We start from the raw sequence: 16236 nt of genomic DNA, 5'->3' as shown, positions 1-16236 counted from the left end.
GAGAGACCTTTGCCTGCAGTGGCCGGCTGATGATGATGATCAATACGCGGAAAAAATCGTAGCTTCCACCAACCTGGTCCGGGAACCCGAGGACGACGGTCATACGAAGTACATGGCCGTCTGCAGGTTGTCGAGAACCTTGACGGCCTGCACGTACTGGCTGGTGGTGATTGAGTCGGCCGAGCCGCCGGACGAGTCACTGCTCGAGCTGGAGACGTCAACCTTGCTGATCACGTGGTTCTTGGCGCGGAACGCGGCCAGGTGGGCGTAGTACACCGGAGCCGGGATGCTGACGCTGCGCGAGCACCGGGCATACGTGTGGCAGAGGTAGAAGCTCAGCTTCTGCAGGTCGTCCGCCGAGAAGTCGGAGTCGTCCCACACGATGTAGTAGTGGGACGGCTTGCTCGTGCCCTGCGTCGGGGCGTAAAAAAAAAGAAATGACAAAGATTGCAAAAACATTTTGGGGGAAGGTTGGTCGCGTGTCTGCCCGCTTCGATGCAAAGGTCTTCGTCGAGAGACTACAGTCTTCCGTTTGGAGAGATTGCACGTACGAGATATGGGCGCCACCTGGCAGTTATGTCAAGAAACGGAAATTTCTGTGAAGGGGAAGAGCACTGGCAGAGCTGTGTTAATTTTTGTAGCAAAGCGTAATGAATAAATGAAGTAAACAAACTGCTTCATAGTAACGTATTGATGTTTCGCCTCAATCGTGTTTCACCTCAACGAAATTAAGATGGCTGGGCGTTCAGCAAGTGTGCATGGAAGTATCACAAGAAAAACTATTAAAAGGGCGGTAATTGGGGGAGTTTAACCACACGAGGTACGTTGTTGGGCGTGAGCCGGGGGTTCTTTAAAGAGTAAGCTAAATTGCGTTACCTTGGCCGGGAATTGTTGTGCCTATTATCGTATTGGAACCTTGGAGTTTGCAGCGCGACACCGTAGAGGCAGCTAAGCTACGACGAAGGGCCTAACCACGACTGTAGCGATCATTGTATGCGGTATATCATTTTCTTACTGCGTAGGACCATGGGCACTGATAATCGCGCTCATATACCTGTATGCCGAAGTGGCTGCACAAGAAGAAATCGAAGTCCAGCGGGTGAGTGACCACGGAGTCGACAGTGGTGCCGGGCGGGACGTTTTTGCACTTTCCGACACCGTCGCGGTCGTTGGCGGGCATGAACCGGGTGTGGTGTCGCTTCTGCACGACGATGAAAGTGAGGGCCGGCTCGTACGTCTCGTTGGGAGACATCTCCTGGCAGGCAAGCCGGATGGCGCTCACCTGAGGTTACACACAGAAAGGGACGACAGACAGGTAGTTAATGGCCGACAGAAAGGTGGAAAAACGAAGGTTCGTTTCCCGGGATGGTTAAATGACCAAAGTCATTTCATTTACACTGCAGAGCGAACAGCAGCCATATAAATTTTAAAGATCAGGCCCTGGCATCACGCCGACGACAGCCGTATCAATTACGAAACGAGGGCATGAGGCCAAACAGGCGTGCAAGAAAGCAAATAGAAGCGCGAGCACCGTGCAGGCATAAGTATCATGCAGGTGGCAGCCTTACTTGTTACACATTAAATTGTATGGGCCTGCTGCAGCCATGTTGATTACGATGCGAAAAGTACCAACGAGCATCGTTTCAGGCGGCCACAGCCACGCGCGCTCACCTCCCGGTTGCGGACCTCCATGAACTGCCCCTCGCTCACTCCGTCCCGATAGAAGATGATGCGCTCAGGCTTGTGCTTGGTGGCCCGGTAAAAGGCCTTGAGCAGTTCCTTCATCATGTCCTTCAGGTCTCTGATGATCTCCACACGAGACGTGGCCGTCGAGTCTTCCATCTGGACTCGAACAGAAGCGTGGAACCTGGAAGGGATCGAGTCCAGGCTGCCGACGCAGGCAGCGATGGAGGGGCGGTGCTTGTCCCCGGGTGCCGGGTGAGTGACGTCTGCTCCGATAATGATGATGGGCTTCAGGAAGATAGCGGGCTTCTCCTGGGACAGGAGGCTGTTATTGGTTCCGCCCAGCTTGGCGTTCATTTTCTGGCACAGGTTGGTGACCAGCGCAGGGTTGCACTTCTTGACGACGTTGTTGTCCATGACACACTGGGTGCGCAGGCCGATCTCTGTCTCGGCCACCTGCTTGATCTCGGCGTAGTTCGTGCTCTTGGTCAGGACGATGATGACCATCTCGATGTTGGGGACCTTGCGCTGCTCCTCAAGCAGCGTGGTGCGGATCGGCTTGCGGTTCGTATCGGCCGAGCTGATGTCCACCGGCTGCTCGATGCGCATGCCGAGCTCGTTGCCCGTACGCACCAGCAACTTGACGAAATTGTCCAGACTGCACAAATAGATGGGGATGTATCCCATGATTGGGCGGTGGCTCAAGCCTCCTTAGTTAGAGTGCAATTACTTGCCATGATTTCGGCTTCCAGAACAATGAAAAAGTATGCTAGACTGCGCGGATCGATGGGGGATTTATCCCAGGATTGGGCTGCAGGTCACTCCCTCTAGCTAGCGGAAGTTTCCTGCCATAATTTTGGCTACTACAACAATTAGCGAACTAGCCGAAAATGCCACGCTTGCTTGATTCCTCTTAATATGGTTGTCAGACCGCAGTGGTTTTATCTCAAAACAAGATTCGCGAAAAAATATTTCACATGCCGGGAAAAAGCAATACCATCTGTACAGACAGAGTGCTGCAACACCTCTCCCGGGTCAACTGGGAGTTTTGAAGGGTGCACTGGCTACGAGTGGCAGCGAGAAATCGGCAGAAGCCGACGAAATTGTATCTGGCACTTCCGCCGTCAGCAGCACCAAACACTTTTACCAGATATACAGTGTTAGTGCCATTCGCCACCATTGCATAGTCGTGGACCAGCGGGCTCTCAACATGCTATCCTCCACCAAACTTGCATTGAGGTACTGCCCAGCCCTGCTGCGTAGATAACTCCATATAAAATGACCTAACCTAGTCTTGCAGACGTCTGTAAGTTGTCGTCCTCGCCAGGATTTGAATGACAGATTTGTGTGAAAATTCGCCTTTAAAAAAATGGCCCGAATCTGCATGTTAAACTGCAAATGTCGTCAAAGGACGATAGTCTTGCGTCTGGAGAGGGTGCAAAAGGCGTTTATTTGATGTTTTGCGCAAGAAATTGAGTGAATGGTATTCTGGAGGCGCTGCGTTAGAGTGCCTCGAGAGAGTGGCGAAGGCGAACGAGCACATCAAGGCACGTTAGACACGAGCGTCATCTGGCAGTTATCTTCAAAAAAGAAGGCATGCGCGCCCGCGGAGAAATATGCGCCCCAGTCTCGGTGGTGATATGGTGTAGAACGCAAAGCGACGGGTAGGTGCCTCCATCGTGTCGTCGTAGCAAAGCGTTGGAAACACCCTTTTGAGCATCACATTGCACTGTCAGCACAGCGCGATAAACGCTACACTCCTTATAGTGACGTGTGTGCCTCTTCTAGTGTAAAGGCAGACATACAAAACATTGACAAGTTGTTATGGCGCCTCAGATATGCGCAATAATTATTTTATATGACAATCGCATAACTATGAACGCTAAAGCTTGAGAAATATCTGTGGGCACTGCGGATGGGGTTGGCCGTTTGGTACCGTTTGAGGTATCATGAAGGGCGAACAAACAGACAGACAGACAGACAGACAGACAGACAGACAGACAGACAGACAGGCAGACAGACAGACAGACAGACAGACAGACAGACTAAAATTTTTCCGTCGGAGGTCCCCAAGAAAGACTATCGTCTTTTAAAAAATGGAACCTTCGATGAGCTAATGTCATCATGACGGAGCAGGCTGAGAGAAGTATGTGGCAGATTTTGAACCACTTCCGTATGCTCACATTTGCCCGTGAGCTCTTAAGGTAAAGGAAAACAACTAAGAAACCTACCTGTCCCGCTGAGCAAAGCGGCTCAGGTTGAGCAGCGTCCAGCGCGTCAGTGAGGCCGCCTTAAAGAAGTGTTTGCCGCGCAGCTCCCAGGTGCCCTCACGAGGCTTGGTCACAGCGTTGTTCTCGAATACCAGGGAAGGCGGCTCGAGCACCCGCCCTTTCAGCTGAGTCGGCTCGGTGCTGATCTTAATGTTGAACTCGCGCAGGCACTGGTCGTTACTGCCGACCAGGTCCCGGACGGACTGGCGAATCTCGTTGAAGCGCTTGGCCGGAGGCTGAGCGGTTCGCTTGATCATCTCCGAGGTCTGGTTCTCGTCCAGTTTCTTCCGGCAGTGCTGGCCTTCGACGATTTCGCACACCTCGAAGGGCAGGTAGACGGGGTGCGCGAGGTTTCCGACCTGAATGCAGGGCAGGTTCGGATAAACTAGGCGGCCATAGCGGTTCTGGAAGTAGTCAGCCACCGAGCAACGGGAGCCGTCCTCCATGTCAAAGAACAGCCTCTTGGCGGGCTCCTTGGTGACCCGGACTACCTTGTATTTCCGAGGGTATGGCAGGTGGGTCACCTAATGAGTAGTAATTGAGTACAAGAAATGCAAAAGGGGACCACCACATGTCGCCATGCTGGTTATTTTTGTTTAAGGGCTTGAAAATAATCACGCCAAAATCACGCTTTCAAAGAATTTAGGCAGAGTCTCTGACGACGTCACAAATGTTGGTCAAATAGCTGGAATATAGTGGCGTCACGTTGCTATACATAGCTAGACCTTGCTCTACAGCATTTTCACCGACATCTGCCTACAACAAAATCTTAAGTATTTTTTAAATCCCGTAACAACTGTAGATTCTGCATACTGCCACTGGAAAAAGCAATGCTCATAGGTACCATTTTTACATATTGTAAAAGCATATTCGTGGGATATCCCAGTTCCTCTGAGGCTTTGGATATCCATCTATACCCATTAATCGATAACCATTCGTCATTATGCTTACGGTATTTACATATCTACTCGATATCTACCTCGAAAAGGGAGGAAACTCGAAGTGAGTGGGGTCAAAATCTCCTTGATCACCCAAAAGCCCCATTAATACAGCTGTGTACTCACCTTGATACGCAGACCCTTGAGCTCCTTGTTGAGCCGAACATTCTGAAAGTCCCGGAGGTCGCGGAAGTCGGACGCGGTCATCTCGCGGCGTCCGTCGCTCAAGATCTTGCACATGAACGATATGACCGGCTGCGGCTCGTAGAACGCGGTGGCTGACATGTCCACGTTCAGCATGGGCTTCCACTGAGCCGGTCGCACGCTGGTGTAGTAGCCGAACCACACTTCGCGACCGCCCCCCAGAGAGTGCGCCTGGTTCGGAAGCGGCGGCTTGAAGAAGGACCGGCCGACAGGAGTCAATCTGATGGAAGGACCGTGACGCAGAACAATGTCGACGGCTTGCAGGACCTCCTGCGGGACGGTGTTGACCTTGTTCTCGAAGACTGCGTGCAGGGCGTCCAGGTTCACGGTGGCCGCGTACTGGATCTTTACGACAAACTTCTGCACCCTCTGGTCTTCCTCGAGCTCTACCGCGAAGGTCCGCTCGCGGAACTTGAGCTCCCGACGCGTGTACAGGTTCTTTCGGCCGTCAAATGCCGGCACGCAGTTGCTCAAGTCTAGGCGGTACTTCTTGACTAGCTGTTCTATGACAAGTCTGTTGATCTTTGTGCTAATGCAGCGGTACTTGCGCTTCTCGGGTATCTTCGCCTCTTTGTTGTTCTCGGAGAAGATCTCCACGTCATAGTGATACACGTTGCCCGCGGGAATCTCGACGGAAAAGTGGTTGGCCATGAGCTGGATGGGGCGGCCGAGCTTTCCCTGGGCGGGTCGACGCGGGAAGTGGGACGGTAGTGTCTTTTGGATCTCCTGCGGGATCGTCAGACGTCGGGAGCGACGGCAGTTTGTAGTGACCGTCACGCATACGATTACTTTGCAAACAAGCGAGCAGTGCACGTGGTCGCCGACAGGATATTCTCGTGGGGAGGGGGGGTGCAATCCAGTCAGCATATCGGAGGGTGGAGGTGATCCGGCGTGAGGGCAAGTGCTGGGTGAGGCTTGAGGGTGGACAGGTATCCCTTTTTTCCCCACCCTGTCCTGCCAACGCGCATGGCACTACATTATAAACAGGGCGTGGGCGTAACATAACTTACGTGCCTCCCGCTATTCCTTCATGCTTAGGTTCCTACCGGCAACATTTTGCTTCCGGAACGATAATCGGGACTAGTTGCCGTTGATCGCGCAGCCGGTGTGTTCCTCCATTTTCTTCATAAATTGGAAGATTTACACTGTATGTCTAAGTGCATTAGCCAGGCATCTTTCAGCGGACGCGACACACCTTTCACCTCCAGTCTTAACCGCCATCGTTATTGAGCGGTGCACTCCTAAACCAGGTGCTACCAAAGCGTTAGGACGAACATGACTGCCGAAAACGAGCGTTAGCCAGCGACGTTCATCGATGCGGCTTTCATCGATGTTTTTCAGTACTTATACCCGAAGAAGGAAAAATCTAGTGACCTTAGTCGGGACGAGCGTAGAGAAAGCAATGGCAGCACACAACAAATCTCGGTAACACCCTTAAGAGACAAAGTTTTTGTAGCGATCAATTCGCCCGGCAGTGAACTTCCTTAAAGGGGTCCCGCAACACTTTTTCAAAAAGCCATAAAATGGACTCTTTAAAGGATCTTATTGCCTCACGAGTTCACCGCCGCACAAATTTTCAGAATTCTCACAGTTCGAGCGGACATTTATTGCACGGTGCGATCAGCAATTTCTCATCTCTCGTCCCGATAAAAGCGCTCACAAGTTCCGTGCAGAAAGTCAACGCTATGTGCGATTGTCGAGCACAGATTCTTGCGAATCCAAAAGTAGCGCCCATGTTCTGAACCCGTTCTGTGTCCTTACGAACTTTAGAAGCGGTCATGTCAGAAGAATTTTACTTGAAGGCTTTCTTGCGTTTTGGAACTGCGAGCTGCCTAGTGATTTTGGCCCATTTTAATGTGGCTCTATGATACCGGAAAAAGAAATCTCCCTTCCGGGTATGGTAAGCTGCAAATGGCGGAAGAAATGATGCAATTGTGCCTCGTACGGATGAAGTTTTCATCTCTAAGTTACAAAGGCTGGATCCAGAGCACCACCGAATAACCATTATTGAGTGCGAAAAACATGACATTACTGCCGCAAGGAGTTGTCGCCCACATAGAATTTATCAAGCAGCTGCGCTTCTATTTGCTTTAGATTCACGTTCTTAAGCTTCAACACACAGAGTGTGTGCTGATTCGGCACCGTCTTTGAGAGCCACGCTAAACCAATTTCGTAGGCTTAGAGTGTCGCGATGGGTGATTACAATATAAATCTCGGGGTGCATACAATACGCATTTGTTAGCTTTTCCTAATCCTCGATAGTCCGAACTGTCTTAAAGATGTCCGTTTGAGGACACGTTACTTGGTTTCACGCTACGAGAACAAAAAGATTTGGTTAGTTTCAATACTTAGGCATGAGGGCAATTCCTACTTTCTTTCCCATCCCATTAAATCTTGGTGCATAAAATAAGATCGTAGTTGAGAGCTTTAGAATACCGTACGCAAAGCTTCCGGGCTTAGTTTTAGCGTTTGTCACAGAACGGCAGCCTACACGAGGTGATCGTATGTGACGCAGCGCAAGCGCAATACATTGAGTTGTGCTTAGAACTATCTAATAAGATCAGAGTTCCTTTGCTACAGTACTATTACGAAACTATACTTACCTGTAGGCGGATCTCGTGTGGTTAATCTATTCTCATCTGTAGCTTGCGACGCGAATGCAAAGCTTTGCGTAGCGCTGTCTTAAAGCTCTCGAATGCACTTGCTGTTTTACCAGCGGCAAACTTCTTTCTGGGCGTAACTATTACAAAACTATGCTCACCTGTAGGCGGAGCTCATCGCTGGACCTCTGCCTGGGTCCGCATATGATGTTTGGGTACACGTCACCGGGCACCTGGGGCAGTGGCGGGGAGTCATGTATCGACCCCTCCTCAGTGGGAACCACGCAGCGGGGCCCGTTGGCTGTGGCGCCAACGACAACGCCGTGGGTCACGCCGTTCATGATCAGTGTAGGTGGCACAACAGCAGCAGCCGTGGCGTTAGGCAGGAGCTGTGCTGAGAACGGCGGCACTGCCGCCGCGACGCCGACCCTCTTCGAGATGACTTGTGCGAACGATGGCTGAGTGGGGGCGCCGTTAGCGTAGTGGACCTGTCCGTTGGCGTGGGGAACCCGTCCGTTGGCGTAGGAAACCTGGCCGTTGTCGTGGGGGACCTGGCAGTTGGTGTTGGGGACCTGTCCATTGGCGTTGGGGACCTGGACATTGGCGTGGGGGACCTGGCCATTGGCGTGGGGGACCTGTCCGTTGGCGTGGGGGACCTGGCCGTTGGCGTGGGGGACCTGGCCGTTGGTGGCTCCTGCCACCGAGACGACCGCCGGTCGCCCCACGGTGCGAAGCTCGGAGGCGGTGCACTCCGCAGCTACTGCAGGAAACACCAATTGTTTTTCCACCTAAGAAGTCATCGCACTTACAGGCAGAAAAAAATTGGACACTGAAACCTTATAAGAATACGTGCAGACTTTCACAAGCGCGGCTGAAGTCATCGCACTTAAAGGCAGAAAATATTGGACACTGAAACCTCATAAGAATACGTGCATAATTTCACAAGCGCGGCTAAGAACTGCGAGTGTTGTGTTTCTAAGCTTTAATCTACGTCATAACGATTCCGCGTGGCGTGTGAGTGGCCAAACTTTGAAAAATAGGGTTGGCACCTACGTCCACTGCAGCCCTACGGCCTCTTCCCCAGTAATAGGCGGAGAGTACGGGAGGGGGGCTTGGGGGTCGGGCATCCACCGGGCTGCATCATGAAAAGTAAAGCCCCATCCCCCCCAACCCCTCGCATGTGCCAGGGGTATATTTTCAGACTTTGGCTTAGTCTCTCATCTTACGCAACCGCACTGTTGGCCACCCTGTCGTGAAAGTATTCTAGAGGGAACGTTTTATGCCCGTTTCTTTTCCTTTCATGATACTAAAATTGGAATTGCAGAGTAGCGATAAAAAGGTATCCTGGCGCAGTGGTCCCTTTGAGGACGAAGTCGCAGCATGACGAAAATTGGGGCATTTGATCGGCTGTTGTGCAAAAGAGGTACGGGATTTACTTTACACGCAGGCTTAAAGAAAATGATTTTTTATTTAACGGATATCTATCATCGGTTTGATACTTTGAATAGGTCTTTCTCCCTTTCCCGCTTTATCTATATCTATCTACCTATCTATCTATCTATGGAAACACGCCCCGTTCCCACCGGGAATATGGAAACTCTCCGTTTATGCTCCCAATGATCCCCGATTACACGCGATGCTGAGGAGGGTAATCCCGGCTGCGGCAAGGATGTACACGAAAGCTTCTCATCCACTCCTCTGGCTTACCGTCTTACGACCCTTGCACGCATGTTTACTTTTCGGGATACCCACAGGGCCCGACCTCTTTTTTATCTATTTGTGCTGTGGTGTCACTAGCACTTGTTTGTGTTCCTCCAGCAGCTACGCCACATCGTAATACCGCCATCCCCATTGCTTCGCAATGTGATGGCAGCTCGCCCTTTCCTCCACACGCACCTATTACTTATACCGGCGTCACTGGTCACGATCAAGCCTAATTTCACTATCGCGATTGGCTGTGTTACGCAAGCTGCAGACAGGAGCCAGTGAGCGTTGAGAAATTTTATCCCGATCGAGTTCTATCACCGTTAGCACTGCACAGTCGGCATTATATTCCTTTGCGTGCTCTGGAAGTAAAAAGACAGGATAATTACGGTAACAACAGACAAAGATAGGTGACAGGGTCGGCTCCAGGATTTCTTTTTGGTTTGTAGGGTACCCTGGGTCAAGAGGTTTGCTTGCTCTTTGGGGGGGAGGGTCGAAAAGCCGGCAGAACTTTGGGAAGCCCCAGTCCTTCCTCTCCCCCCCTCCGTCACCCCCGCTGGCACCGCCTTTGATAGGCAAACGTAACCGACAAATAATCAGTCATCAGTGCGGCCAGTGTCCTCTTCTTTAAGTAGTATAGGAAAAAAGGCTTCTGCTGAAGGGAGGGCGGAGAGACAAATCGTTAATGGTGAAGAAATCGAAAGAGCAGCCTCCAATTCGCTACCTACGCAAGGCTCAAGAGAAAGGTTGAGGAAATATAGGTGGCGTTCGCGGCTCTGCGAGAGTCGTCGTGTTCCGATCAACGAATTCATGCTCCCGAGATTGTTTTAAAGGCCTATCTACACGCTATCCACGCAGCTGCCGCACCGCAAGTGTCGGGGTCACCTGCCGCACACACAAGCGGAGGGCGTCGCGGATACACTGTTCCGCCCACCACTTGGGTGCGTCAGGTGTCCCGCCACGTGCGAGCACAGCTAGGCCGCTCATGCAGCAGCCGGATTTGGATGACCTATATAATGAAAAAATGATAATCGGGCAACATCTACAAGAAGGGATTGGAATCGCCTTCATGAAACTGACATCTGCGTGTGGTGTACGAAAGAACCCGGGCCGTCTCAGTTGTAGTGACTGAGGACATTAAAGGTCCAGGTCAGGTTCATTGGAGCATAATGCATCGGAACATAGGCACGTCCTGTGGTGTTCTTGCCATTTACGGTTGCAGCGGGGACGACATGTAAATGCAGACGCGACATTGGTGATCTACGGGTTTTCCATTGTGGGACTTACAAGCGAGCCGCGATAACTGTAGAATAAGGTATGCAAGACTAGCGACAAACTCGAGAGACAGATTCTGGCATAACTGGATCTGGCTAACTAGCCCATTCTGGGCAGGGTTCGGCAGCTCACTCACTCAGACTCGCACCCCGGATGATATCGCCCAATGGGAGAACGCCCCGGAAATGGGGTCGTTCTTATGGAACACGCTACGGCCAACGGCACCTCAATTGTCGAGTGACACCAGGGAGGCGGAGGCACGCACCAGGCGCCCGATAACGCAACGCACCGCGCGGAAAACCGCGATACGATCGAGGATACCCGGCCACGAGCCAAGCTGCCTTAGTGCTGTCTATCAATTTTAAGCAAACATAGGCGAAAACGCCACACGCGGAATGGTAGCCTTCTGTCGATCCCCGTCAAGCTGGGAAGCGCTCGACCACTCCCGGCCAATCAAATCGAGTGACTCAGTCCCTGTCCTAACCACGCCCTTCCGGAACCTATCGCGAGTCTTTTCGAGCAACGATACACGACCGTCGCGTTTTCCCTCAACTCAATGCACTTATTTACAATGCCCTCACTCGCACACAAACTTACGACGCTCGAGAGCGTTGTGACGACGTCAAGGCGACGGCGAAAAATTCACGTGATCGTGATAATCTAAGCCGCCTTTTGTCACAGCGCAACAGTGCATACGCCGCCCATCTCTATCGGAAATAAAGAGAAATGGCTTGACCTCGTAATTATTCGTGCTAGTAATGCCGGCTGTGCAAGACCCCACTAACAAACGCGGATCGCCATCGAAACAAAAAGAGCTTACCTCTGCCACGTCCACGAGGCTGTCTCTGAAGCAGTACAAGCTCCATCGGGACCAAAGACCGTGTTTGCGACGCCAATTTACGACGAAAGGCAGGGGGGGACAACTGCCTTTGGGACAGTTCGGTGGGTGGGAGGCGGCTGCCGGTGGAGTGTAGCGTGCCAGCGAAGGACCTGCTGGCACCAGTTGCGAACGAGCTCCTTCTGGACTGGGCTGAGGCTCAAGTCACGCACTTAAGCTCGCAACCCGGGGGTGGGGTGGGGGGCGATCGACCAATGAGAAAACGCCACGGCATGTGCGCGCTCTCGGGGCAGACGCTACAGCCAATGGGAAAGCGGCTCCATTGTTCCGTGGCACCCGGGAGGCGTCGCCACGCACCGCGCGCTCGATCGCACAAGGCACCGCGCGGAGCACCGCGAGAGCACGGATGGTCACGTGGATGGAGGGTTCTTCGTTGTCATCGTAGCATGCATTTAGTTGGGTAAAACTACAACGTAAACTTCCCGTATAGATATTAAAAATTTCTTGACTACAAGGTCATTCAACTGCACTGCGTATGAGCCATAGTCACTGAACAACCTCAGAGAACCAATGACTGAACACAGTGAACCATTATCACTGAATCACAGACAGACAGACAGACAGACAGAGAGACAGACAGACAGACAGACAGACAGACAGACAGACAGACAGACAGACAGACAGACAGACAGGCAGACAGACAGACAGACAGGCAGGCAGGCAGACAGACAGACAGACACACAGATAGACAGAGAGACAGACAGACAGACACACAGACAGACAGATGGGCGGACAGACAGACAGACAGACAGACAGACAGACAGACAGACAGACAGACAGTCAGACAGATGGGTGGACGGACAGACAGACAGACAGACAGACAGATGGGCGGGTGGACAGACAGACAGATGGGTGGACGGACGGACAGACAGACAGACAGACAGACAGACAGACAGACAGACAGACAGACAGACGGGAGGGCAGACAGAGAGACAGTTGAACACCACATATCTATCAATAAAACAGACAGACGGACGGAGGATTCACGGTTTATCAATAAAATGGTCCGAATCTTCGCCCTACTCATCATCATTCACCCCGTGGATATAGATTGATTGATTAAAACTTTATTTTTGTCCTGAGAAGACGCAGGGGAGACCCCGCGCCACCCGGCTAATCCCACGTTGGGACCATCAAGCTGAGTTCGGCGGCCCGTTCATGAGCACTCTGGACGGCCAGGGTTTGATCCTTAAGTTCGGGGCTGCGTACCCCGTGGATATGCTGTAATTTTTAAGAAGACGCCTTCATCTGGCGCCAGATGCAAAGCACGCCAATATTGCTTGCTTTCCATATGCAAAAGAACTCATCGCAAGGATTGGAGAGGTGCAGAGAAAGGCAGTGAGGTTTCTTTACAATAAATACAAGATAATGAATTCTCCCACTGAGTTACTAAATAGAGCTCGTGTATTAACACTACAAGCAAGACTAAAGTTGTTGCTTCAATCAGCACAAGGTAACAAACATCGACACGTCAAAGCTTATTTCTTTCAGTCGTGCTATAGCTTGACACGTTACAGGCACTCACAAAAACTTATTGAACACTTTTGTAATTCAAATTGATTCTCACTTTCTACAAACCATAGGAGAACGGAACTATCCGAGTCCTCCACGGTTATTATACATCGTCTATACATGATAGAATCATGTGTACATGCTAAGGAGTTTCTGTGAACTCACTTGTTTTGTTTTCTGTCTTTTTTGTATCTTATCTATTAATTTTCTTACGACTTGTATTATGTATGCCCTCCCTGCAATTATGTCTTATCGAGATCGGCAGTATTGATAAATAAATAAATAAACAAAATTGCACAGCGCCAAGCGCTACAAATAGTGTCGTGACTAAAATCACGTAACAGCATGGGCAACAACTAATTCCGTGACTAATATCGCGTAACATTTCACGCAACTATAGTCCCGTTACCAATTTAACACCACGCGCAATCATTCAAGCATCTAGAACAAATATTACTACACAGCAACTAGTGCCGGGCCGTGACTAAAATCACGTTACACTACAAACAAGAACTATAGTCCCGTTATTAAAAACGCGCAACACCAAGCGCAACAAGTGATCTGGTCTCGTGACTGAAATCGCGCCTAACACTACGCAACTACTCCCGTAATCGAGTTAACACCACGCGTAACTATTTCCGTGAAAAACCGCCTATAACACAACGCGCAAGAACTACAGTATACCGTGACGAAAATAACCAACTCATCAGGCTCCAGTAATCAACTAACCCACCAGCAGGTCTGGTAACACGTACTAACTAGTAGGGTGGGAAACTGGCGCAACTATGCTAATAAAGGTCCCGTCTAAACAGGCGAAACTCGGAACACGTTTACCTTGCAACGCTTGCACGGAAAGCGGGAAACTAAACAAAGAAAATAACGAGAAAGCTATAGAACCTGACGTCAAACGATTAAACCTACACGGCAGCAGAACATCCTACACGTTGACCATGCTTCATCATGTTAACAAAGGACTAAATCCATAACCAGCAAGCGCCACCTGGTTCGCGTAATTATATGAACGACACGCCTCCTCGTCGAAAACCAGCGAGACTCCCTGAACGAGGGTAAACCAGCGAGACTCCGCAAGCAAAACACAGAACTGCAAAAAAAAACAAAAGGATTGATCATAACGTGGTTTTCGAGATGTAAAACAAACAATTAGGAACGATTAGCATAGATCGAGAACAGGGCGCGGTTTGTGACAGCCCTGAAGCGCAAAATCGAATGGCTATAAAGCCACGCATACGCACGGCGAAAGAAAAAGATGACGCTGTGCGCGTTCCATTCCTCAAAAACAAACACTCGAGATACCCCCCTTCTTTCTTGCGGAGTTTCGGTCGCATATGGTAATCGAGTTCTCAAAAGAAAAGCACTCGGTGGATTTCTCTGAACGGAACGCGAATCGAAAGCAAAAGCGAACGTGTTCCAGCACGAAACCTGGGCTCTGCCTTCGAAGAGGCAACAAGTTTCAAGGGGCGCTACGCTTTCCAAAATTTTTCCGCAGGATTTTAGATAAAAAGTTCAAAAGGCGGCCGCGTTCGAGCAAGGACGCGAGTGAAGCCGAGGCACCAAAACAACGTTTTCGGCTTTTCGACTTCTCTCTCGTGTTCGCACGCCCCGTCCCGAACATGAATGCCCACTAACTATACCAACCCTTATGAAAAAGACAGAAGGCCCATGCGACCGAGATAGCGTGGGGAACTTGTATGTAAACACGGGAAAGGTAGAGCGTAGAAGGAGAAAATGTACGACACTCACTGCGGGGTCGCAGCACGGCAACTTTCGTTGTCATGCTGTTCGTCTTCCTAAACTTGTAGGGCGAATGTACAACGGCTTGGGCTACGCTGTCCGAGAAAACGTGAGCCGGTGCTTTTCGTCGTCGTCTGTGCGTGTGCAGTTGGCGACGTTGGAAGATCGAGTGGCCACTCCAATCCCACAGGTGTAATTGTTGTAGACCTGTCGACACGCCGGAGCCCACTAACGACAAGACCGCCTGGTAACAACAGCGAGCCACGAATGAAACGTTGCCAGCTCCCACACCTCCCCTTTTTTTTGTCCTGCGAACGTCTGCTGGCTTTGTTCGTGGGGCTCGTTAATTGGTTTGTCACTGATCACGTGACCACAAGGCACGAGCCTCATTGGCTTGCCATCAACCAAGGGATGCGTGCGCTTTCGTGTGTGTGTGTGAGGGGGGGGGGGGGGGTTGCGTGTCGACATGGCACTGCGCGAGGAACCGAAAGCAGCAGTGTCCTCATGTTGGCGCACGCTGTGTGTTGGAAAATGTCGATGCCGATAAAAATCTTTCAATGCGGGGCTGTAACTACACTTCGTGTTGCGACAAATGTCTCGGCGCTTCGACATTCCATCCTGCCTTGGACTTCTACCTTTTTTAGGATGTTTATATACAGGCAATACGTAAGTCGGAAGACTTGAAACACGTTTTGAAGCAAATAGCGGTGTGGCCCCGTCGAATGCCGGATCGCCTTCCCAATAACTTTCGGTTGTATCTTCTAAGTCGGAGTCTTTTGCCAACTCGACAGTTGTGTGTGATCCTGAAGTGCTTAATTCTTTACTCGAAGTGGGAATCGCCTTTAAAACACCTTATTGAGAAAAGGTGTTCATGGTAGAGAGTAATCCAGGGTGCTTTAGTTTAACGTCACTTTGATATGGCATATTTTCGTACCTGGGGACCACGGCTAATTATTAATGTTTAATGGAGTGTTTTCCACATCGGGAATGGAACGCATCCTGATGCTGATGCTGATGACCTCTGATAGATGGTGCTCACCCACAAAGGGGCATGGGCCAAGATCCGGGCGGAAGGATATTTAAATGAAACTAAAATGAAAATAAAGCCAATCTGAAAAAGTAGTTTATAAATAATACTACCAATAAACAAAAATATTTGCTGAGCAAGCCGTCAAAGCATCCCCTGTTTTTGACAAACATAGCTACGAATTATAAACTAAAGATCTGAAAAGGTTATGGTTGACTAGCACGGTAATCTTTTAGTGGCGTTGATGTGATCACAGTGGAGCATATAACCCTGTGGTAGTAACCAAATGAAGTTCCGCCAGGTTCTTAAATTACTGGTACATTTACTTCTATTCCTAGCTTTTGTAACGCATCCTACGTTCAGAGCTCGATGT

At 50.5% G+C, this 16236-nt stretch overlaps 3 protein-coding genes across 3 annotated transcripts in view; all 3 read right to left on the bottom strand.

Moving 5' to 3' along the window:
• The window catches only part of LOC119179320 (protein argonaute-4-like), a 71015-nt gene that overhangs the window by 30563 nt on the left and 24216 nt on the right, over positions 1 to 16236 (bottom strand). The gene's annotated exons all lie outside the window — the stretch shown is intronic.
• On the bottom strand, positions 79 to 2370 carry LOC142767728 (protein argonaute-2-like). Its single transcript, XM_075869942.1, has 3 exons — positions 1672 to 2370; positions 1055 to 1282; positions 79 to 411 (listed from the first exon to the last, which is right to left on the bottom strand). The coding sequence occupies exons 1-3, from the start codon at positions 2368 to 2370 to the stop codon at positions 100 to 102; spliced, it is 1239 nt and encodes a 412-aa protein (XP_075726057.1). The 3' UTR covers positions 79 to 99.
• Positions 3911 to 14934, bottom strand: LOC142767727 (protein argonaute-4-like). Its single transcript, XM_075869941.1, has 4 exons — positions 14846 to 14934; positions 7857 to 8455; positions 5018 to 5821; positions 3911 to 4477 (listed from the first exon to the last, which is right to left on the bottom strand). Exons 1-4 carry the CDS (start codon positions 14877 to 14879, stop codon positions 3911 to 3913), a joined length of 2004 nt encoding a protein of 667 aa, XP_075726056.1. The 5' UTR covers positions 14880 to 14934.

Source organism: Rhipicephalus microplus, chromosome 7 (assembly GCF_043290135.1).
Source record: "Rhipicephalus microplus isolate Deutch F79 chromosome 7, USDA_Rmic, whole genome shotgun sequence".
Classification (NCBI taxonomy): Eukaryota; Metazoa; Arthropoda; class Arachnida; order Ixodida; family Ixodidae; genus Rhipicephalus; species Rhipicephalus microplus.
This window is presented reverse-complemented; position numbering and strand designations above follow the sequence as displayed.